This window comes from Physeter macrocephalus, chromosome 1, assembly GCF_002837175.3.
Source record: "Physeter macrocephalus isolate SW-GA chromosome 1, ASM283717v5, whole genome shotgun sequence".
Lineage (NCBI taxonomy): Eukaryota > Metazoa > Chordata > Mammalia > Artiodactyla > Physeteridae > Physeter > Physeter macrocephalus.
This window is the reverse complement of record NC_041214.2, coordinates 38206433-38225176: the sequence shown is the minus strand read 5'-3', so window position 1 is coordinate 38225176 and position 18744 is coordinate 38206433. Positions and strand designations below refer to the sequence as shown.

At 37.2% G+C, this 18744-nt stretch overlaps 1 protein-coding gene across 2 annotated transcripts in view; it reads right to left on the bottom strand.

Annotated features, from left to right (window-relative positions):
• CAPN7 (calpain 7) overlaps positions 1-18441 on the bottom strand; it is a 38554-nt gene extending 20113 nt beyond the window's left edge. The window contains exons 1-9 of one of the 2 annotated variants that reach the window (XM_055090538.1): positions 18124-18441; positions 15772-15880; positions 11955-12112; positions 10376-10443; positions 8185-8385; positions 6352-6438; positions 2677-2803; positions 1813-1898; positions 455-548 (exon numbers count right to left, since the gene is read on the bottom strand). In XM_055090538.1, the coding sequence (XP_054946513.1) occupies positions 455-548; positions 1813-1898; positions 2677-2803; positions 6352-6438; positions 8185-8385; positions 10376-10443; positions 11955-12112; positions 15772-15880; positions 18124-18225 (1032 nt within the window). In that variant the 5' untranslated portion in view covers positions 18226-18441. The remainder of the gene's footprint in view (positions 1-454; positions 549-1812; positions 1899-2676; positions 2804-6351; positions 6439-8184; positions 8386-10375; positions 10444-11954; positions 12113-15771; positions 15881-18123) is intronic. The other variant, XM_007108843.4, reaches the window with a different exon arrangement.
• Between the last annotated feature and the right edge of the window lie 303 nt (positions 18442-18744).

The following is an 18744-nucleotide window of genomic DNA, read 5'->3' as shown; positions in this document are numbered from 1 at the left end:
GGGCCTCCCTCTGTTGTGGCCTCTCCCATTGCGGAGCACAGGCTCCGGACGCGCAGGCTCAGCGGCCGTGGCTCACGGGCCCAACCACTCCGCGGCACGTGGGATCCTCCCAGACCGGGGCGCGAACCCGGTTCCCCTGCATCGGCAGGCGGACGCGCAACCACTGCGCCACCAGGGAAGCCCTAAAATTCATTTTAAGCATTAGCAATCATTAGCTCAATGTCACTTCTGGGAACTTTCTATAAATTTTCCCAAACCCAATTTTTAAAAGACTTTATGCTTGTCATGGTTTTTATTTTTAATTATTACTGATGATCTTATTGTAGAAATATCAGAGTCAAAATCAACTAAACTGACTTTTAAAATGTTTACACAAATAACATTTCTTAATGATTCTACTCAAGAGCCAAAGGTGGGGAAGAGAGAAGGGGCTGATATGGGGAGAAACATTCACCTTTCTAGGGACACCATTGAGGTGAAGTTTTACCATATACTTTCCACATGGGTTGTACTCTGGCTCACCATCCTTATTCTGAGGGTAAATTATGCTTTAATAAGGAAAAGAAATAGTGAAATACCAACATTAATATTCAATATAAACTACTATGCAGACTATTACATTTTATTTAAACATATGCTATTGTCTTAGAGATTTTATAAAAATAAACATAAGAATATTTGTCTATAACAGGCCTGTAACAGAAAAAGAATTTTACCCTAGTCAAAGTGCTTATTCAATATAAATAAATGAAGAAAATATCTTTTGCAATCATACAGCAGAGCATACATTTTACAATATTCTGAAAAATACTCAGTTTTAAATTATATACTATAATAAATTTTCTATTAAGTGGATATATTTTAACCCAGTTAAAATAATCTACTTTTGTCCCCAAGACATAAAGAGAAGACCATTTCAATTAACCACAACTAAGGAAATTATAACTCTGACAGAGATAAAGTTAGCAGAACTCTAATAAAGTACACAAAATTATCTAGTAAGAAACCTGTAGAAACTATTAGTATCAATTTTCTTTCACAAACTGCACATTATTTACTTACATGGTCTGTTTATCCAATGGCAAATGGCTTGAAACTAAGGTCTGTATCTAATTCATCTTTGTACTTTCAGGACTTAACAAAAACCACTCAGGAAGAGTTGTACAAAAAAATTATAATGCTTTATTTTTACAATGAATAATTTTAAGGTAATAAAACTTTTAAAAATTGAAAGAAAAAGTATTTCCCAGTACTATTTCAGTACATTCTAAAGCAGTTCTAGCCAACAAAAATGTTATTTTATATTTCATACATTATATTTTATATTAAAGTCTTATTTAACCCAATATATCAAAAACATTATGATTTCAATAAATAATAAATATAAAAATTTGAGATATTTTCCAAGAGACATTTTTTGGTGCTAAGTTTTCAAAATCTGATCCATTTTACACTTATAGCCTATCTGAATTCAGACTAGCTTATTTCAAGTATGTAATATCCACATGTGGCTTATGGCTACTATACAGTACAGTGCAATTATAAATATGATATGATTTTAATTTGACCAATTTCATTTATTTCAAAACATATTTATTTTATTTATGTTATTCTAACTATATGTGCATATGTTCTTAGACTGTCTTAGCAAATCTTTCCACACTCACAAACCATCTGCTTGACACATAAGGGCCATAATATTCTAAGTGGTATGCCCTCCTCACTTTCGGTGCAGATAAACCCCAAGCTTTTAATTTCTAGTTAAGAGCCAATCCTATGAAAAGGGCTAAAGGGACAAATATAAAATTTTACCTGGTAATCAACTTCTTATTAAATCGTCTTTCATAAGCTGCACTGATAGCCAGTGATGCCACAAACGAACAATCTGATACTATTGTCTGTTAATAAGAATTTATTAATACATTCATTTATTCATGTAATTTCAACATTACCACAATATTTAAGCATTGCATCTAGAGCCTAACTTTTTACACTAAATAACTTGACTGTTGCTTGAACAGGAAAATAATGGAAATGCCATAGCGCCAACTAACACATATTTTGTTCTAACAAATCCTAGGAAAAACAAAGTATTTCAATTAAGTTAATTTAGAATAATTAAATATGGATGAAGCATTCCTACATGGATAAAAAGCATACTCAACTGAATCACACTCTTTTTAATGACAAAATATTATGGGAATTTAAAAAAGTTGGTTTACTATAATATGACCAATTCAAAAGATTTGAATCATAGTATTTCAGGACCATTATTTTTATACTCATGTGGAAAACATCTGTGACTTCAGTGCTCCAATGTCATTAATAAAGTTTACAACAAAGTCACAGAGTTGTTCTACCACTGAAGTGTTTTAAATAAGCCCAATACCTTTCTAACTTTCATATCTATTCTCTTATCAAAGATGAAATTCAGATTCTCAACTTTCTCATCCACAAGCACATATCAATAAACAGGATGTATATAAAAATCTGTAATTGTTCAACAGTTATCATATCTCAGTATGCCTAAGTCAAAGTATGCAGGATGAATAATTTTTCCAATTATACTAATGCATCTAAATATATAATAAAAATCTAAGAAAAAAGGCAAATGCATATTCAAATTACTTTAAAATGTTGGCTTTTCATATAAAATTATACAAAATAAAAGTTTACCTGCTTTATGCTGAAACTAGACACAGTATAAATCATTGTAGGATTGTTGGTGAGGTCTTCTGGTCGTACCCATTTAGAAAATGTAGCTTTTTGTTTAGGTGATAATGGTAGCTTGCCACATCTATCACTGAGGTGATAACAAAAATTAAATAATAATAATAATGATAAAATTAATCTTAAAAGATGACTCAAAAGCAAAATTAAATTTCCTAGAGAATTTTTTTTGGTATAGCGATCACAGCTAAACTATATAATCCTAAAAAAACCCTCTGGTCAAATTTGGCTCTTTACACTTAACCTTGAATCCAATCTGATTATTCTCTTCAATTAAAAAAAATGTACATAGATAACTGAAAACAGAAGAGCAACCTAAACTCTTTTATATTTATTTTAAGAATATACTTTAAGAGTTTAATTTAGGATGGTTATATTCAAGAAATTCAGTTTCAGTAAAATGGAGCCATTAACAACAACACAATCTGATTCATTCAAAAGGACCGAGGAAGCTACAGATCTTTATGCTGACTCTTGACAAACTCTTCTCTGCAAGGCTAATAATGAGAGTATCTAATTACTGAGTAATAAACATGTGCCAGGTATCACACAAAAGTATTTTACATACATTATTCATTTAATCTTCAAAACAATTCTATTAAAGCAAATTTTCTAGAAAAAGCTTTAAGTGATTAAATAACTTGCAAGGTCCTAGAGCTAAGAAGTAGAAGAAAGGGTATGTGAATCCAGGTCTCTGGTGCCAAATCCACCATCTTACCCATTACCCTCTACTCACACTGTGTAAGGAATATACTGTGTAGTATTTCTGTAAAATTGATGTACAGCACACAATTTAAAAAATCTACCTTTCTTCAAACTGCTTCTAGAGCAAGGGCAACAAATCTTTGGGTTTCAAAAGATTTCTAGGATAATATAAGTTATATGATATGCAAACTGAAAAAATACAACATTTTTTTAAAAAAACGACTGTTGATAGACATTAGGAGAAAGAGAGTTTTGTGGTCAGATGGGATCTGAAAACTCCTCGTTGAAGTATTGGTTTTTCTCATTGTAAGGACAACTCTAAACCTTTAATAAGCCAATGTTTACTGGAACTCTCTTAGAGCAGTATATAACACTTTTCAAACTTTTTTGATGATCATCTCATAAATCTCATAGAACCACTGGTGTTCTAGGCAACATTTTGGTACCTGTGTAATATCACGACCTGACTAAACAGACAGTGAGCTGGGTGAATTAAGAAGAATTTAAAAAAAAAAAAAAAAAAAAGAAGAATTTAAAGACAGCTATCATAACACTTTTAGGAGACAAAATGAAGGCTGAGTCAAATCTAACCTGCCATATAAACCAGAATTCAGTAAATCCAAGACTCCTTAATATCTGTTCTCTCAAGTCACCACTAAATCAACAAATTCAATGTTTATTTCTTAGAACTTTAAAAATATTTAAAATATTTTATAAATATAATGTTTATTATAATACATGACCAGAAAAGAAAAAAATTTAGTCACCCAAATCTTTCTAACCAAAGATTCATACACTGGGGAGCTTTTAGCCATCAGCCTGCTATCTCTGAATTTTAAAATGTTTACTGTTACTTTTTCTTCTGATTATTCTTACTGTAAAATACTCCAGAAAACAAGAAAGGAAAAATCTTGCCAGTTAGAGCATTTAATTTTACTTGATTTTTCTTAAAATTTAATTAACTCAGTAAGTATTCACTGAGCACCTGCCACATGCCAGACACTGTGCAGGCACACGTTCTCTGTCCTCACGCAGCTTATGGTCCCGTGTGGAGGACAACCACAGAGCAAGGGGTCACACACACACAATGTAAAATCCCAACTCTGACAAGTGCCATGCCTAAATTAAGGGAGTTGGTACAGTTATATTTTTCTGCTTCCATTACATTGTAAGCATTTTCCCATGTTACTTAATTTCCTGAAAACTTGATTCTTCATGATTGTACAAAATTCTTCTTAGGGACATTCTGTTGTATGAGCACTAAAAATATGATTTATCTCAATCTGCTACACAAAGACTGGAACTACTTATAAACAGAAGTTTATATCTCTACTTCGATATAACCATTTAAGAGCATTCTAGAATAACTGATTCACATTTTCATAATTATAATAATATTGATGAATATCTTTTATATAAATCTTCAACTAGATCTGTAAATATTTTTTAGAATTGGTTCCTTGAACTGAAATCACTGGTCACAGGGGTATAAACATTTTTGAAGTATTTGAAATGTATAGCCAAATTATGTAATATAACTTAGTATTTAACAAAATAATTATGTCCTAATAGTTAATCCTTATTATATAGTGCTTGCTACAGAACAAGCACCATTGTAAGTGCTTTATATTTTATTAACTCATTTAACCATCACAGTAACACCATGAGGTGGATTCTATTATTACTTTAAAATCTGAGACAGATTAAAAAACTTGCAGTGTCACACAGGATATGACACTGGAGAGCGTGGGTCTGGATTCTGTGCCCTTAACGTCAGTGCTATAAGCTTCTTAGATATAAACAATTCCTAGATCCAAATCAGTCACTAGCATCACATGGGTGCCTGAGGAAAACGTTATGCTGATAACTTACTGACTTTGAGATGTTTAACTTCTGCCCATCCAAGAAGAGCAAAACACTAGAAATGAGAGAGCAGCTCTTTTGTTCTTTATAGTCTTTATATATTCTGTACACAATAAGCATTCTACTCTCTGATGCTTTCCGATAATAAATACAATATAACATGCTCACTGCAGAAATTTTGAAAAATAAAAATGTTTTAAAAAGTAAATCACCTAATTTTGCTGCTTAGAGATAACCACTGTAAACATTTTGATGTATAACTTAACATCACGTTTTTCTATATATCTATAAACACAAGAAAAATAAAATTTGGATGTTATATATAATTTTCTATCTTTTAAAATTCATATATCGCAAGCATTTTCCCTATATTCTTCGGACTTATTTTTTGTGGAGAGCATAAGATGTAATATAATAATATGGACATGCCATTATTTAATCACTCCTATATCGCTGGATACCAACTTTGTTTCAGTAATATTCTGCTGTAACAGACACTTTGGTAAATGCTCTTATTATATACATCTTTGACCGAATTTTAGTTTCCTTGGGAAGGCTAGAAGCTGGGAGTCCTGAAACAAACAATGGTTTTAAGGTTCTTGACATAAGCTGCCACTGTCCTGGCAGGCTGTGCTAACACTTTCATAATGAACCCTTTTCTTGAATTGGATCTTCTTAGTAAACAACAACCCTGTCATTCTATTCCACCTTTCCATTCAACATCTCCGCTGACTTGCTTTTCTGCTGTGATCCAACACCAACTGGGCAAATATTTACCCACTACTTACCTTGTGCCAGGTACCGCATCAGACACTATTGAGTATAACCTTAGGCAAAAGGAGGCGCGTGCGTCCCGTCACCAGGGAAGGGTTGGAGGCACTCTCGCGATGCTGCCACACCTCCTTCCCACAGCCACACCTCTTTCCCAATCGAATTTTTTTATTACGCATTTTAATTTCAAGGCTATGGATTTAATTGGACTCCAGAGGGTGGGAAAAATACTGAAAAATCAAAATAATTTTGAAAGTAAACATTGCAGTAGTGCTTACTTACCAGAAAGGCATTGGGTAAGCAAAACGTTCCCTCAGATCAATGTTCATGAAAGGAACATATTCTATACCATTTATTTTTGACGTTGTCCTATAAAATACAAGAAAAAAATATAAAGTAGATGTTCAAGTCTACCTTAATTACCAATTTTATTTAAACTTCTTAAAAGTTAAATGACAAGGTATGGTACTGTAATAAAATGAAACTCACCACCTCATGTAATGTTGGTAACTTTATTTGAACAAAATTCTCACGAAATAGTTGAATACCAGAAAATAACTAATCCAATTCAATTCAATCAGAGTTATTCTTTTAAGACTAACATCCTTTACAACAAAACAACTGTCTCAAAATAGCGCTACACTAGAGGTACTGAAAGTGTCACCAGGACACAAAGCAAATTGTTTCCTAAGCCCAAAGAGAGAAAGCAATTGCTTAGTTATTTGGGGACTTAAAAAACATAACATTTACAATTCTGGGAAATATGTTCTTTATATTTTCTGGTTATGAGACTAAGGAATGGGTAGTGAAGAAGGTAGTGGCATAGATAACAATTACGGCCTCTTGACAAATTTAAGAAATGTGACTTGTAGGAGTTTTGCATGTTCTCTTCTTGTTTTGTTTATATGTTTACTTGCATATATTAGCTATTTCCTTGTTTCTTTCCCTCCTTTCATTTAGAAGGAGTTGCAGGGTAACTTCACAATTTAGTCTCTAGGTAACAATATACAATGAGACAATGACTGAATTGGAGGACTAATTAATACAGCGGGTGATGAACCTAACATCTGTGTATCCTCATCTTGAGATGGTGAGAGCTTTTCACTTGTATGAAGGACAGCTGCAACTTGTTAGGTAGAAACACAGAGCTGTTCTGTACTAGTGCGGAATTTCAAACGTGTGCAGAAGGGAGCATGTGGACGCTGAGTAGCCAAAGTGTTGGACTGTTACTAACTTGTCTCTCAGGTCCAAAACCACTCTCTTTGTCCTCCTTTGTGTTGTGCTGGTTCATATGCATTTTTTCTAGGCAAAGAGAGCCAGATTAGTAGGAGTAGAATTAAAATCTTTAGCAGGAAGAGAGAAAAATGTCCTCAGGTGGCTGCTAAAGAGGAAGGAGCCCTTCTAGCGCAACTTCAGCCAACTAGAAAGAGCAACTTCATGACGTGCGCAGCTCTAAGCAGGCTGATCCCCTTCAAAGCCCAAGTGAAGAGCAGCTGCACTGGCTCAGAAAGCGATCAAGGATTTCCACAGCCTGTTCTTTTGTATTTTTAATATCCCCTGAGGCTGCTTCCAGACACTGAGCGGGCTTCCCAGCCCAGGTGTTGGCAAACTTTTTCTGTAAAGGGTCAGACAGTATCTAGTTTTGGCTTTGCAGTGAGGTCTCACATATTCTGGGTTTTGTTGTTTTCTTTTTTGCAACACTTTAAAGAAATGTAAAAAAACAATTCATAGCTTAAGGCTGCCCTTTGCTGACTCTGGCCTAGACTGCTATTTCAAGGTAACAATTAGGGCTCTGGTCACAGGTGGAAGAGGTGATGAATGGTCTGCCATAGCTCTACTTTGCCCCATAACCTTTATTATTCAATTTTGAAGAATGCTAAGACTTTCAGAAAAAAATACATCTAGCAGAAATGAGAATACTAAAATATATTAGAAGAAATTTTAACCACTTCAAGGTGTGACTATGTGACAACATAATTTATAATTACATAATAACAGCACGACACATTATACCAAAGATGTGACTACGACTCAGCAAACCTAATGAGAGTAACATTACCTGCATTGATTATGTTAACAAAACTGTTCATTACAACCAATCATAAACTAATTTACCTGAGAACTTCTATTTCTTCTGCTGTGTATCTCTGTCCTTGTGCATCACATGACTGTGGACTTATAAATGGCTGAGGTCTTTCAAGGAAGGGGTTAGTTCCTAGTGGAAAATGTGCTCTCACTGGAGGTGGCCTTGGTTTAATATTCGTTGCCTTGATTTTGCATGATGGCTTTGTTAAAGGTTCACTCAATGCTTCTGCTCTACAATAGAGAGAGGTACAGAAAAACCGTTCTAGTTTTTCTTCTCACATTTAAGCTTTCTAGAACATAAAATTTACTTCAAGAACCAGTCAAGCATCCCTAATGTAAAATTAGTATATAAAATTCCTACATACTAGTCAACAGTTCACTACTTAAGCTACTCCCAAAGGTAAGTATTTTTGCAAACATTTTATTGACAACATTAATTGAGCACTTATTGCATGTCAGATCCTATGCAAAGTAAGGGGGATACAATAATGTATGAAACACAAACTCTACTCTCAAGGTGCTCCTAGTGTTGTGGGGAGAGAGACAAATGCATCAAAAGTGAGATGCGAGGCTGGAAGTACTCTATGCAAGTGAATGCACAGTAGAAATTACTGACTTGACGGGAAGCGGGTGAGTCAGGGAACATTTTTCCAAATTGACATTTGAGCTGCAGAAGAATCCACCTGGAGAGCAAGGAAGGGTTCTAAGCAGAGAGAACAGCATGAGCAAACATGTAACAAGCTAAGGTAATTTCAAAAGAATGGACGGGGCCCCTGTGAACAGTACAAATGAGAGGCACCAGGAGATGAGACCAGTGGCATGGACTGGATCACGGAAGGCCTCACATGGTATGTAAGGGAATTTTGACTTTATTCTGCCAAAGAACTAACAATCTAAAAAACAGAAGTTCTTAATCTAAGGTCCTTATATGAGACTTAGGAGTCTTGTTAACACTCTGAAATTATATGCAAATAAAATGTTACGTTATCTTCTCCGTACAGCGTGTCCATTCTTTAGAAGAGATCTTCAAAGGAGCCCATGACTGACCCATGCCCCGGCGCTGAGGATGCACTCAGAGAGTACTAGATGGGTTACCCACATAGGTAATAAAAGCCATCTATGATTCTGACTGGGGAAAGAAGTAAAAATGGAGAAGATAGCTATGTGTCGAGTGCCCATGACTTCATGAATTTGGAGAAACAAACTAAATGTTAGCTGATGGTAATGAAAAGGAGGGATAACCGCTATACCTCAATAAAAAAGAAGGGCTGGGGGTAGCACAGCTACCTAGTCTGAGCCTCAAAAGGAGATATTTTATTAATTCGTGCTATAACTATAAATGCCATCCCACCCTTTTCCTTTGCCTATAATGCTTTGTCTATACAAGAGGTATAATTCTCTTGTGCAAATAAATTCATTATTTCTCGACAAATATCTACTGAGCACATATGGTATGTCTGCCCTCTGCTAGGTGCTTGGTTTCAGCACTGAACAGACAAAATTCTCTGTCCTCAAAGAGCTTATATTTGGGGGACAGGGGTTAGAAGGGACACACACATTGGTAACAAATATGATAAACTGGGAAATTTCATATACCTTAGAAAACAGTAAGAGTTACAGGAAGGAATATTAGAACAGACGAAGCAGGATTAAAGTACTGGAGGAGATTAAATTTTAAACAGAATGGTGATGGCAGGCCTTATTGAAAAGCTGACATTTGAGCAAAGAGTTAAGGGAGCTACACACATGTATAATTTGAGGTATCTGCATGGCTGGCTCACTCTCAGTTTCTCCATTTCTAGTAGTAGCTCTGGAAGGGCTCTCTAGAAATTCTCTCTTTGGAAGTCTGATATTAAACAACAGAAGGGAGTCTACCATTTCAAATACCATAATCATTTTTGTTTTAGACACAGCAAAAACTAAATAAAATATTTCTTGACTGATTTATTTTTTTGAGTTTAAAGTAGGGATGAAGACACAGAAATGAATAAGATGCTCTCTGTTCTCCTAAGGAGTTCACCATCTAATGAGCCAAAATGAAATGTAGAATAAAGCAGCAGGGAAATAGAGAGGGGTAAATTCACTCAGAGGAAGAAGGCAACTTTGTTCTGGATCTCAGGTTTGTTACCGCGAGCTCCACCACACATTCAGATAAACCTGTTGCACTGAAGTAACAGTACGCTGCCATCCACGGATAAGAACTCGAGGGACCAAAACTCACCTGTCTAGTGCCTGTCGTGCCAACTGCTTCAGTTTGTTTTGCAGAGTTTTATCAGCGGTTTCATAAGACTTAAGAGAAAGAGAGACAGATGTTCCAAAGCATAATTATTAATTTGCCTGATCCATGATATTTCTAAGCAAAAAAAAAAAAAAATTACAATGCACATTACACTTCTTAAAATTATGAGAGAATAAACCAAGACACTTTTCTTTGTCCTTAAAGGTATCATTTAAATTGTGTTGAAAACTCGTCACTGAGGTAAAACCTAACACCACTTAATTCGGACAGGTGGTAAGTGGAACACAACCGTATAATCACAGTGCCACAGAAGGCCTGGCAGCAGGAACCCCAGAAGAGCAGGGCTACTGTACTAAGTGAAATAAGTCAGCAGGAGAAAGACAACCACCTTATGCCTTCATTCATATGTGGAGTCTAAAAGACAAAACAAATAAACAAACAAAATAAAACAAACTTATAGGTACAGAGAACAGATTAGTGGTTTCCAGAGGGGAAGGGGGTTGGGGGACGGGTGACATGGGCGAAGGGGGTCAACTGTATGGGGATGGAAGGTAACCAGACTTGCGGTGGTGATCACTTTGCTGTGCATACAGATGTCGAATTATAATGCTGTACTGTGCACTGAAACTTACATAATTAAAAACAAAAAACCCCAGCACTTACCCATAGTCTCAGGTACCTACAGAAATGAGGCTAGATAGTTCCTCTGAATAAAAGACCTTGGACAAAGAGCTGGCCCTCTGAACAATGCTGAGAACACCACTCTTTACCACATCACATCCTCCTGTTAAGGCGCTACTCTTACGCACTAGATGCCCTGGAGAGCTAACAGGCCCACCGGGCTCCTCGGGAAGCAGTAAAAACCGCTGAACATGTAGACTCTACACTGCAAATTAATAAACCTCTTCCAAACCACTAACTTATTTCTTGGTGTATGAAATTGAAAAAAAGGGGGAAGTTTTATTTTTTTTGTGATGAACCAAAGTTGTTTTTTCCCTTTTTTTTTTAAATTGAAGTATTTACAATGTTGTGTTAGTTTCAGGTATACAGAAAAGTGATTCAGTTATACATATATATCTATTCTTTTTCAGATTCCTTCCCATTATAGGTTATTACAAGATATTGGGTATAGTTCCCTGTGCTATACAGTACATCTTGTTGTTTATCTATTTTAAATACAGTACTGTGTATCTATTAATCCCAAACTCCTAATTTATCCCTCCCCCAGGAAGTTTATTTTAAATTCACAGATTGTGATGGTGAATTCTTCCTATAATAAGTTAATTTTAGTTATAGGGGTATAAAAAGGTCAAAAATGGTACCTATAATTTAAAAAACAATTGCCAAGGGACTCAATCTTAATACTGTCAAATTTTTAACAAGATGTTAAAGTCCATTATTAATTTTCTATTCTTCGCTATCTTTTAACGAGGAGTAACTTAGTTACATGTATGATAACAGGATAATTTTTTTTTCTTTAAGGAATTGTTAAGTAAAACTCACTAGTAAGGGGAAAAATTTCTTAGGATAATTCTACCAAACTTGTAGCTATTATACATACGGTTTTCAGACAAAGATCTACAGCTTCTGTATACAGTTCTATAGCATCTTCAACGTTCCCTTTTTCATCTTCGTCAAAAGCTTGTGTAACGAGGAAACGGGCACGCTCTAAGTCCAACTGATGTTTTGATTTCAAAGGATCCGCACTCTTTGACTGAACTAGGATAGGAAAAAAAGCCACACAGAAGAACTAGCATAGAAAGAAAGCCACATAGCTATATATGTATCCAGGGAACAACATACCATTTTAATACATTCTTTACCAAAACTCTATAATCCTTCATTTAAAAAGCTTAGCAAGGTCAAAAAAAATCCTTAAAAAAATTTCCCCTAAATTTCTCTCTGTCCCTACCAGCACTTTCTTCATTTAAAAAATAAAACATAGGAGTTCCCCCACAAAAAAACAAAACTGAAACTTGGAAAAGACTAAATCGAAAGAAACTCAATTATGTCTTAAGGTAATTTAAATTTTTATTCAGTATAGACAATAATTATATAAGATACTAGGCCTTGATGATAAAATGTATGCTGTTTCCTATTCATCTGGGTCCAGAATAAGCTATATTTTTACTGCTCTTTGAATAAGTGCTTCTGTTTGTTTTTAATATAAAGATACGTATCCATAAGAGACCTGCATCTAGAATATATAAAGATCTCTTACAACTCAACAATAAAAGGACATACCCAATTTAAAATGGGTGTGATGATTATGTCATCAACTTGTGTCAACTTGACTGGATCACAGGTTACCCAGTTATTTGGCTAAACAAGATTTCTGGGTAGCCTGTGAGGATGTTTCTGAATGAAAGTAGCATTTGCATTGACACTGAAAGCAGACTGCCCTCCCCAGTGTGGGTGGGCAACATCTAATCCACTGTGGGCCTGAAGAGAACAAAAGGCAGAGGGGGAGAATCTGCCCTCACTGCAGGACTGCGTGAGCTGACACATTGGTCTTCTCCTGACCTCGGACTGGAACTCACACCATCAGGTCCCCTGCTTCCCAGGCCTTTGGACTTGGACTGAACCACACCACTGGCTTTCCTGAGTCTCTAGCTTAAAGAGGGCAAATAGTGGGACTTCTTAGTCTCCATGATTGCATGAGTCAATTCCTCAAAATAAATCTCTTTATGTACATCCTACTGGTTCTATTTCTCTGGAGAACCCTGACTTATACCATGGGCAAAGGATCTGTATAGCCATTTCTCCAAAGCAGATATTCAATGGCCAATTGGCACGCGAAAAGATGCTCAACATCATTTGCCATCAGGGAAGTGCATATCAAAACCACAATAAGATGCCATTTTATACCCACTAGGATGGCTAAAATAAAAAAGACAGAAAATAACAAGTGCTGATAAGGATGTGAAGGAAATGGAACATTGCTGGTGGAATTGTAAAGTGGTATAGCCACTGTGGAAAACAGTTTAGCAGTTCCTCAAAAAGTTAGACGTAAAGCCTAGCAGTTCTACTTGTGGGTATATATCCAAGAGAACTGAAAACATATGTCCACACAAAAACTTAGACACAAGTGGTCATAACAGCATTACTAATAATAGACAAAAGGTAGAACCAAGCCAATGTCCACCAACTGATGAATGCATAAATAAAATGTGGTATATTAATACAATGGTGTATTAACCACAAAAAGAAATGAAGCACTGATACATGCTACAAAATGGATAAACCCTGAAAACATTATGCTAAATAAAAGAAGCCAGACACAAAAGACCACATACTGATGACTCCATTTACATGAAATGTCCAGAATAGGCAAATCCATGGAGACGGAAAATAGATTAGTGGTTGCTAGGGCCTAGGGTGTGGAATGGGGAGTGACTACTAATGGCTAAGAGATTTCTTTAAGGGTGACAAAAATGTTCTGAAGTTAGATAGCGGTGATGGTTGCACAACTCTGGGAATACACTAAAAACCACTGAACTGTACACTGTAAAAAGTTGAATGTTATGGTATGTGAATTACACCTCAATAAAACTGTTTTTTAAAAAAGTTTTAAATTTTGTTTGTCTCAAAATTGTGTCTGATCTTTTAATAACTGTAACCCTCGGTAACACTTCTCTAAAGTATGCATTAATCCCATTTATTAAATGAATGTTAAAATATTTAGCTTCTCAGCCTTGGCACTACTGACATTTTCGACTGGATAATTCTTTGCTGGGGACGGTCCTATGCATTATAGGATTTTCCCTGCAGCACCATCCCTGCCCTCTACCCAACCAGATGCTAGTAGTATACTGCATCCCTGCCCCGGCATAAACACCAAACATCTCTCCAGACATTGCCAAATGTCTCCTGAGGGGCAAAACCAATTCTAATTGAGAATAACTATCTAGCCTAAGGTTTCACAGCTACAATGGAAGGGTAGGGACTCAACTTAGAACTTTTAATTCCAAGTCTTGAGTTTCTTATACTACACTGGTGAATTTCAAACTGGGTTACCTTTCCCCAACCCTAAAGTCAAGCCATCTCTCAAAGTCTCTTGACTGTCAGCAGACTTTATCTGTTTTAAAAATTGGGGTTCTGAACAAGATTTTTATTTGATAAAGGACTCTCCTGCTTGAAATAATAATTAAGTAAACCATTTAATTCTCTACAGATTACATGCCATTTATTGAACAAAATAGGTTGAAAAACCAGCAAAACATTTAACGTATATTATGCTTTAAAAATCTTTTTTGAACTTTACTTCTGTTTCACTGGCAAGTTTTCATTGTTCAAGAGATTAGGGCTGTCTCATTCTGTGCCTGAGTATCATATAAACATCACATTTATAAATTTAAAAACTTCATTTACTTAGCTGGGAAAATGAAGTGTCTCTGAATTCCATGGTATTTTGAATACATGAATCAGTGTAACTTTGTATTAAGTGAGGCCCTTGACACACAGGCAGTCCACTTTTCAATGCATGCAATTTCTGGGCACTGTCTTAAAGGAAAGTGCCATGTCTGTAAGGGGACTGTCATAACAAGAAATCCAACGATCGAATCTACTTTATCCTAACTATGAGCTTGTAACTGCTCATATCTATTCAGAATGAGTGGTAGAAAGTAGCACAAAGTCCATCAGAGAATGCTGAATAAGACTCCTCTAAGCTTATGGCTTTATTATACAGCCACAGAAAAAAAGTCCTCAGTGCCATGAATGCATTCCTAAAACAAAATGTCAATAGATGATCATTTTCTTTCCTACCACATGAACAGCAGATTTCGCCAGGAACTACTTACCTCTAACAGAACTGCGATCATTAAGCCTGTGAACTTGTTTCACAGCGTTTGCAAAAATAACTACAGGTTGTTCCAGGTCTCTGCTTACATGTCCCTTTTCCAAGATAGGGTTTAAAACAAGAGTTTAGCTAAGGTCTTGAGGTTGAGGATATCGATATAGTAAAGACTGTGAACCCACTGTTGAAGTCTTCAGACACTGAAGAGGAGGAGTCATTTAATTTTAATAGCAGGAGAGGGCACGTGACAGATGTTTAAAAGCAGATTTTAACAGGGTCCTAATACTGACTCTGCCAATGATACACTGTTCGAATGTAGATAGTTCATCTCTATCCTCTGGGAAATGAGGATATCAGACTATATCACCTCTAAGGTTCCTCTTCACAGATTTATCACTTATTTCCACATTATGATTTTCAAAGATGTGATTACCAAAAAAGAAAAGAGCAGCAACCAAGTGGGGATCAAGAATCAAAGATGAAAACGAAAAGGAAAGAGAAACACAGGGGAAAAGTAAGATGTGATGGGACAGAAGAAAAAAAAAAAATACAGTGACATGGTTAGTAGTCCTTTACCAACCTGCTGAATGTAAAGCCTGCACTCTTTCCAGATACTCATTTATTTTTTCTTGAATGTGTTCTAGGCTTGATCCTGCCATCTCAGCATAAATTAAAGCTTGTGCAGCTTCCTAAAAATAAAAAAAAGAATTCAAAGGAATCTAACAGATCAATTACAATTTGAATTTTCTCTACCACTTTCTAACTATTGGTTTCTATAAATGACAAAACAAGAATGTCTTTATGATACCAGTAATTTTTTTCATAAAGTAAATGAGTTATATATTCCTTTACTACTTTTTTTCAGTTCTCAATGCTCTCTTTCTCCTACTGTTGAAAATTTATGAAGTCAAATAGAAGGGGTTGATTATAAGTATTTTCTTAGAATAACTGTGATTTATATGTTCTGTTTTCCTTTTTCTTTATGCAATAGGTCAGACTTGAAATTATATACTGGGAAAAGGTGAACTGAGTCTCGAAAGCATTAGAACAGATAATACCCGGTACAATTAAATTAAATATCAATAAAAGATTATAAGAAATTATAAAGGTTAAATATCTCACAGTGGAAAGAAAATCTCTTTCTCCACAGAAAATATTGTCAAAGGGGGACACATTTTAAGGCAGATTTCAGTTGTATGAAATAAACTTATTTTAATTAAGAAAACCTGGATTTGTCTTCCAGTTATTCCATGACTTCCTCAGCCAGTTAGGCTGTGCTCGCGAGGAAAAGCCTCCATTCTCGCCATCACCATTCCAGGAGGGTGACCAACGCTACCACACACAAGAACCACAGAGAGACTTTCCCAAGTACCACCACCTCCCCTGCAGTAATCTAAGCGTGTGCACTTCCAGGAACCTCACGCCTTGTTATCTGGATCCAAAGAAGCCATCTACTGAGCATCACTTTTTGAATCCAGTTATTGGAGGAGTTGTTTCCCTGAACCTACAAAATCAGTAAGATGAGTACAGTTGTGATCCAAATGGAAATTGGGGGTAGAAAAGATATGTTTTCCTCAGATTCTGCAATTCAGATATTTCAGGAGAGGAAAATATAACTGTACATGTAAATATTAAAACTAATTTTTAAAATTGTTGGTATCAACTTTATTTTGCTCATTTTGCTTACACTTGAAAGTGATTAACAATTAAGGAATCCCTAACAGAACAGCATGAAGGCAGAAAACACTAAATATCTGATACAGTTTACATAAATAGCTCCTAGAAACACAACCACTTTTCTGATTCTCTCAAGGAAAAGAAATTCTTCATAACAACATGCATGTAATCCTACAGCAAAACAAGAGGCACTGTACAGTACTTCCCTTCGCTTTAAAAAAGCTATTTTATATGGCACTATTTTTACCTATGAACATTTGTCAGTTATTTCACAAAACTAATAAAACAGTTTTACTTTTAAAGAAATACCACCGTCATGAAATTGTCAAAAAAAAAATGATTCTGAAACACACCCAAAGTCTCTAAATATAGATTATAAAATGAAGGCAATAAAATATTAATCTGAGAAAAGCAAACCACGCATTACTGACAGCACATAGGTTTATGGAAAAACATTACGACTACTGTATTATCAAATTCTTTCTAAAAGAAAAGATGACAATGTCAAGAGGATACAGCTATCTGCACGGGGAGCCGGAGGGGTGTGTTTGCAAATGCTCAGGATTGGGGAGCAGGCGGTGGACTGCGAGCTCCTACTCTAATTTAATATTTCTGGCCCCAGTAATTTACCCAAAAGAAATATCAAAGAAACGTGTAAAGCATTAGCTATAAGGGTATTATGATGCTGAAGATCCATAATGAACATAAAATGGCCAGAAGAGTTTGTAAACAAACTATGGCACACCCACATAATGGAATACTATACATCTATAATTAACAAGTTTATACTATGAAACTTTAAAAAAATTCAAAAAATTTTAAAAGTTCAAATGAAAGAACAGATTTTAAATAAACAGTCTGATCCAAGTTTGTTTTTTTAAAAAGGTGTGTACACACACATGCGTAGAAAACCAAAGATACGTAGATGTCAAATACTAGGATACGCGATGTTTTATTCTTTTTTGATTGACTTTCTGCGTTCTTCCGTGAGCACTGTTTCCGTGTACATCCGTGACGGTGAGAAGCTGCGAGCTGACAGCCCAGCTCCGCCGCCGCCCTCAGGAGCGGTCAGCTGGGGGCTCGCCGGCCAGGACCGACCCCAAAGCGGCGACCAAGCCCGCCTCGGGCCGGACCCTGGGGCGGGGGCAGGCCTGACCCCTCAGCCCGGCCACCGCCCCGAGAGGGACAGCGGGACGGGGGACCGCCACGCCGAGCGCGCCCGTCCCCTCGGCACCTGGACTCGTCCCCGGCCCACCTTGTAGTAAAACACGGCCTCCGAGTAACGGCCCTCGTGGTCGCGCTGCACCGCCAGCCGCGCGAACTGCACCGCGTCCCGCTCCAGCGCCGCCGAGTCCATGGCGGCCCCGCGCCGAGGACCCCGGCCGACCGCCGCGCGCCCGGGGGCCGGGCGAGGACCCGGGCCGCGCGGAAGGAGCGGCGGAGCTCACTTCCGGCGGCTGAGAGAGGACTGCGACCGGCCCCCCGGCAAAACTCCGACTCCTAGCCCACCGGCAGCCTCGCTCCGCGGCCGCCGCATTCCCCGTCCTCCCCACCGGCCACACTGCGCAGGCGCAGCCTGGCCGGCGCAGGTGTTTCGGTAGCCTGGGCAGTCGGGTTCGCCGGAGGGTGCGGGAAGGCGCGGGCGGTGGGCAGGGCCCGGCCTGCGCTGTGCCGTGTGCACGTGATTGCCGGGGCGCCCGGGATTGGGCAGGCAAAAGAGGTGCCACGTCTGAGCGGCTGCCGGCTTCGCAGGCTGCCTGTCCGGGCGGTGATTATGGAGCCTGTTGCTGGCCAGGCTAGGAGGAGGGGCGCATGCGCCTTCCGGAACATTTTTCCCCTCTGAGTGTAAGGAGAAGGTGAGCAGTGCTTCCCAACA